Source organism: Styela clava, chromosome 3 (assembly GCF_964204865.1).
Source record: "Styela clava chromosome 3, kaStyClav1.hap1.2, whole genome shotgun sequence".
Lineage (NCBI taxonomy): Eukaryota > Metazoa > Chordata > Ascidiacea > Stolidobranchia > Styelidae > Styela > Styela clava.
Window position 1 is genome coordinate 5,545,606 of NC_135252.1, and position 6,689 is coordinate 5,552,294.

A 6,689-nucleotide genomic window follows, 5' to 3' on the forward strand; every position below is an offset into this window, starting at 1 on the left:
TATGGTAAATTTCTAAGAGTAATAACATATTGTTCTCAAGTATTAGCCAGATTTGAATTTGTTGTCTGATATTTTTTGCCATGAACCTGTTGTCTTAAAAACAAGTGAAAATGTAATATTTTGAGTAATAGTAAATTCAATATTAACTATCAGTGTTTCAATATCCTCTTTATTATGGAAAATAAAGTGTAGAAATAGAATGTTGGGTGCATGTCATCATTATTCAACAGCAACATTCCAGACTGTAGTCAGCTTCGTCATTTTAATTTCATAGTTTGATGTATGATTCATCTCATTAGTTTGTCACTTATGGCGGAAAGAGTTCACTACTGGTATTAGCAATATTGCATATTTCCTTTCAGTGATCATCATCTAAATTTTGGTTATTCGTAATTGAATTCTACAACATGATATACCAATAGGCCCTACCTATTTTTACATTTTAAGCACTTGTATTATTCAATTTCATTAATTTTATCTGAATTTTGCAAAGAAAATGCCATTTTTTTTTACAATTTTCTCTAAAAGCTCAAATGATGTTTTTTACCTCAAAAAGCCATTGTAATTCATCAAATGCACATTTGTGATAACTGATAATTATATTGACCTATTCTTTCTTTTTATCATATTAATTCAGTTTTTTCGTTGCCATAAATTAGTATATCACAACTTTGATTTTTTGAGCTGTGAGCTACACTCACAATGCCTCTCGCCCCTTTTGCCAATGGGCCATTTACGCAAGCTAACATCAATCCTCTCACTGAAGAGGTGGATGATGACATGTCTGTCGATGCTCCAGACTTGAAAAATGATGTCAGTATGTGTGAAATTGAAATCAAAGAGCATACAAGAAAGGGAGAAAAGGCCAATCCAGGACATTTTGAGTTATTAAAAGTTCTTGGTCAAGGTTCTTTTGGAAAAGTGTTTTTGGTGCGCAAAATCACAGGTTGGGATAAAAGTCAGCTATATGCCATGAAGGTCCTCAAGAAGGCAAAACTAAAGGTTCGTGATAGAGTGCGTACAAAAATGGAGAGAAATATCCTTGTAGACGTCAATCACCCATTCATTGTGAAGGTCTATTATGCCTTTCAAACAGAAGGAAATTTGTATCTCGTTCTTGCATTCCTGAGAGGAGGGGATTTATTTACGAGGTTGTCGAAAGAGCTCATGTTTACAGAAGATGATGTTAAAATTTATCTGGCCGAACTTGCGCTAGCCCTGGATCATTTACATTCATTAGGTATAATTTATCGTGATCTGAAGCCTGAAAATATTTTACTTGATATTGATGGTCACATTGCTTTGACTGATTTCGGCCTCAGCAAGGAAAGTATAGATGGAGCTGAAAAAGCCTATTCATTCTGCGGTACTGTGGAATATATGGCTCCAGAAGTTGTTAACAGAAGAGGACATGACAATTCAGCTGATTGGTGGTCTTTTGGGGTCCTGATGTATGAGATGTTAACTGGACAGCTACCATTTCAGGGGAGAGATAGGAAGGAGACTATGACACAAATATTGAAAGCAAAATTGGCAATGCCTCAATTTCTCAGCCATGATGCACAAAGTTTGTTAAGGATGCTCTTTAAGCGCAATCCCACTAATAGGTTGGGTAGTGGACCAGATGGCGTAGAAGAGATAAAACGCCATTCATTTTTTGCATCCATCGATTGGAACAAGCTTCTGCGAAAAGAAATCGATCCACCATTCAAACCAGCTGCAACTCGAGCTGAAGATGCTTTTTACTTTGATTCAGAGTTTACTTCTCGAACACCGAGGGATTCACCTGGTGTGCCTGCGAGTGCTGCCGCACAACAACTTTTCAGAGGATTCTCATTTGTTGCTCCTGTTTTTGATAATGATGAAGTCAAGCCAGTGGAAACAGGCATTACTAATAACAATAAAAGTGATCGCGATCTTGCAGGAACTGCACTGCTGACCAACAGGCTCACCCAGTCACCAAAAACCTTCTACGATGAATATGAGGAAAGAGAAGAAATTGGCATTGGCTCTTATTCTGTTTGTAAAAGATGCTTTCACAAGAATACCAAAAAGGAATATGCTGTTAAAATTATTGACAAGAGCAAGCGGGATTGTGAGGAAGAAGTGCAAATTTTACTCAGATATGGACAACATCCCAACATCATTACTTTGAAAGATGTGTTTGACAATGGACAACAAGTTTTTCTTGTGACAGAGTTAATGAAAGGTGGAGAGCTTCTTGACAAGATTCTGAGGCAGAAATTCTTTACAGAGCGTGAAGCATCTGCTGTTATGCGCACCGTGACTAAAACAGTCGAGTACATGCATAAAAGTGGTGTGGTGCACAGGGATTTAAAACCAAGTAACATATTGTATGCGGATGAAGTGGGAAACCCAGATTCTCTGAGGATTTGCGACTTTGGTTTTGCAAAGCAACTACGACATGACAATGGTCTTCTGATGACACCTTGTTATACTGCAAACTTCGTTGCTCCTGAGGTATTGAAAAAGAAAGGATATGATGAGGCATGTGATATTTGGAGCTTGGGAGTGCTACTTTTTACCATGCTCTCTGGCTACACACCTTTTGCCAATGGCCCTGATGACACTCCATCAGATATTCTGAAAAGGATTGAGGCTGGAAAGTTCAGTTTTTCTGGTGGAACCTGGAAAAGTGTTTCTGATTGTGCCAAGGATCTTGTTCGTCGTATGCTGCACATTGATCCAAATAGACGCCTCTCGGCTTCACAAGTCTTGCTTCATCCATTTATCTCCAGACCTGACCAGTTACCAGAATATCAGCTCAATCAAGGCCGAGACGTAAAGAGTGTTAAAGGTGCGATGTCAGCTATGTTCAATGCTGCTCGATCTCACAAGCCTCTCAACCTGAATCCAGTTGGCGCTTCGTTTCTTGCTCAACGACGAGGACAAAAGAAGGTGACTTCGACCGCTTTGTAGATTCATGAAGATATCGTTGCTCATCAACGCAGATGCAATTTTGTACATGTTTGGAAGACATTTGACAATCCAAGTTTCAATATGATTTTCTTTGTTTGGGATTAGAGAAACTATTAGAGTATTGCTTTTCAACAGCTCCAGAGTTCCAATTTACTTGCTTTTCTAAACTGCCTTTCATACAGTGTGTATGTATGTATTTGATTTGCTTGATTTAAAGTGTAAAAATGCAGTTGTACATTAATCTTGCATAGCAGCTTAATCAATAAAACAGTTTAATATATACACTCTACTAATTGTCACAACTTTTGTTGGTTTTCTATGTTTTCCATTGCCAGCATTGTGGTTTAAATATTCAGTGTCTTTCTAGTTCAGTATAATATTTTTGTTTAATTGATAATATTATGTTCCACAGCATTGACATCATGTTATTTTCTGCACTTCTGTTCTATGGTATAGTTGATTTCATACCAAATGCATATATGGATGTTGCTTTTTTTGCTTTCATGTGCCACTGATGCATATTTTTTTGTAAAATTTACTTACGTTCAGCTCATTTTAGGCAAACTACTTTTAGTGGCAATCGGTATGTAACTTTTGATCACTACTGATCTCTAAAAACAATACCCATTATGAAATGGCCTTATAAATTAAGTAAAAAATAATGTGTGTTACCGCTTTGTAGTAATAGTTAATTCAAATGGGAGATATGCAGCTGGTTCACTGGAAATTATATTGGGTTGTAATTCTAAATAAAATTTATGGTATTCCTAAGTAAAAATTATTCCAGAATATAAAAGTACACTCTAATAATTTTTACATTTCCAGTCTGCATATTTGTATCTAACTTGAAATTTGAAAGTAAATCTAAAAACAATCATTAATTAAAAAAACGGTATTTGAAAATATTCTTATCAAAATTCTGGAAACAGTTTAAGATTGATGTCACTAATAATGATTCGACTCACTTCCACAATCTATTGCCCTTAGCATTTTGCAGAAGTTACATTCCTAATGTAGAATAAACCTTTAACCATGTAATATAATTGTTATTTCGCTTCATGTAAATTTGCAAAACTAAAAATTATACTTGAATTTTTCTTTTCTGAAATGGTAAATATGATGCTAAGAATCGCTGTAGATTGTTTCTTGGACTACCATAATATTTGTTAGTGAGGGCGAAGCATAAATTTACATAACTAACCCTATTATAGTACATTTGAATATATTATTTGGATTTTTTGCATCTTTGTCAACCATGTGTAGAAAATTAACTTTCTGTTTACCAGTATATTGGAATTGGTTGATTATTTTCGGTGCACTGTTCTTTTTGAAATAGAGTTACGATTAGTAGAAGTTTGTTTTACTTTTAATGAGGTACTTTTCTTGATTAAAACAATGAAATTCAATAATTTTCTTTAGAAATTTAGCTTTGTTAACCATAGCATATGTATATTGTACCATATACTGTTTTATTTTTGTGCTGATGTGTTGTCATTATTTGCACCCCTGTCCTTGTTATATGGTTGTAGTCTTCCATGTATTAAAACATGAAGAGGACACTAATTCAGATATTGTTTTTGTTGGTAATATACATGATTTGCATCAATGCTAAATTACTGATTTTAGTGTTTTTTCATAAAAATTTTGCTAAATTTGAGAATTTATTGGCAAAAAAAGTTCCAACCCTTCCATGCTTCAACTTAGTTCACAAGAATTTGCAGCATTGTTTTATTATTATTTGAATCCTTTGTCTCCAACTTTTCCTTTGCTATTGATAGAAGGACCAAAAAATTAATTTACATATTTTTGAAAACCTACCAGGTGATGCCTCAATATAACACTTGTACATTATAAGACAATGGATGTGTCAGAGGCTTACCAAGTACCTCATCACCTCTGCTGGTTACCAAATCATATCAATGGTTTTGATAATGGCTTTGTAACTGCTTGTGTGTGCTGCCAGTTTGATGATGATTTGCTGTATCTTTTGAGATTTATAATAATCAAGTCAAATTATGCGTTATTAATATTTTGTATTTAATGAATAGTAGATAATTTTTGTTTTTGGCTTTCGTTTTTTTTTTTTTTTTTTGGAGAAAATGTATTATCTGGTCATGCCCAATTGTGTATCATAGGATTTTATAGCACATTTCTCTAAGATCCTATCAAATGATGATGCACATGTAAAGAGAATACATTTTCTACCTCGCCAGGCATACTTTGGTACCTGTTATGATAAACATACCACATATAAACTTATAAGCGTTATTGTAGTTGATTTGTAATTATATCATTTCAATCTGATTTGTCATCAGTTCAATGAGATATGTACGACTTATGTGCTTATTTCCGCCCAGGTTGGTTTTAGGATCAAGTTGAGCGACCTTTAATTATAGTTCTGTTTTGGAATTTTAATTTGCAAACAGTTAACTCAACAATTATTCTGTCAGCTGTGTGAATATTGTGTATGATTTTTGGAAATAACTAAGCCCAAAATACAATCACTAACAACAAATTTTGCATTGTGTATTTTATGTGTCATATAGCTGGATGGCTACTGATCAATCCAATTGCATGCTTTGAAAGCTTAGAACTCTCAATTTCTGTGGTGTAATTAGGGTTCACTGATGAAAATGCTTTGAATGGAGAATTCTGGCATTTTTTACAAACCCATGGATTAATTGGGAACAAGTAGATCAATTATTGCAACATTTGTTATTATCTTAGAATTCTTCCATTCATTTAAAAATAAGACTGGCCGCACAAGTCCACTAAGATACGAGAGCTCTCCCTCACAAGCAACAGCAAGGCTAAGTGCACAAATTAGGGTTCCAGGATTTATAAATAATGAGAAATATCACTTGAAGTTAGTAGGAATAGGATAGGGAGCCGAAGGAGTGACAAAACCGGAAAATGTCCCCTAAATAGAACTACCACATTTCGGGGATGACCAATCACCGGGCAGAAGAAAGCCCAGGGGTCAGCGTAATCATATGCCCCACCACGGTCTCTCGTTCGGTGCGGTAACCAGTCTGTCGGTATGGGATTAGTGAGCCACTTATTAGTTTCAGATGCATAGTGAAAGGAGCCGTCTTTTCAATGGCCAATTGGTTTCGGACAACATACGGTGCTCCTGAATATAGTAAAATCTTTCTTGGAAAACCTGTGGAATATAATTGTGAGACGTTCATGGTTATGACAAAAAATCAAAAGGCTGATAGAACTGAAAGACCTGAACCTTCTGTCGCGCTGAAAAAAGCGAAACACGATCCGTTCGTGCGGTAATGAGAAAATCATCTATATAAGGTGGCGTCAGAGAGCGAAATCGTATCTTTTTCCAATGGTTCCGAACGTTCGTTTAAAATCTTAAGAGTGAAAATGGGCTTTGGGGAACGGGCGTCGGAAGAACGTTGCATGAAGAAGTGAAGAGCGAGTTTTTCTGTGCGCTAGTTGAAGAACCCGCAGCTGACGACTAGCGTAATATTTGGCGTTATGTATTAGATTTGTGTACCGGTAATGCGTATCATGTGCATGGATGTGGTTTACGTTATGACATTCATACCGTACTTTTCTGAAATGAGGCAAACTGTTGTGACTGAGTTCGATACAAACGAGAACCAACCTGTTCTTGAAATTTAGTACTAAATAATGCCTTGTTTCCATTTCCAAAATATGCACGTTTTACGGAAAAGACGTTTTTACTACAATAAATATGTGTTACCATCTGTCCTACAGTGTTTTTCCCGAAA

At 35.6% G+C, this 6,689-nt stretch overlaps 1 protein-coding gene across 1 annotated transcript; it reads left to right on the forward strand.

Annotated features, from left to right (window-relative positions):
* Positions 1-610: 610 nt before the first annotated feature.
* Positions 611-5,455, forward strand: LOC120342047 (ribosomal protein S6 kinase alpha-3-like). The gene has a single exon (XM_039410710.2). The coding sequence runs from the start codon at positions 703-705 to the stop codon at positions 2,938-2,940; it is 2,238 nt and encodes a 745-aa protein (XP_039266644.2). The 5' UTR covers positions 611-702; the 3' UTR covers positions 2,941-5,455.
* The last annotated feature ends 1,234 nt before the right edge of the window (positions 5,456-6,689 follow it).

Excerpts from the sequence above, each read along its gene's own strand:
- LOC120342047 (XM_039410710.2), top strand. The coding sequence starts at position 703 with ATGCCTCTCGCCCCTTTTGCCAATGGGCCATTTACGCAAGCTAACATC.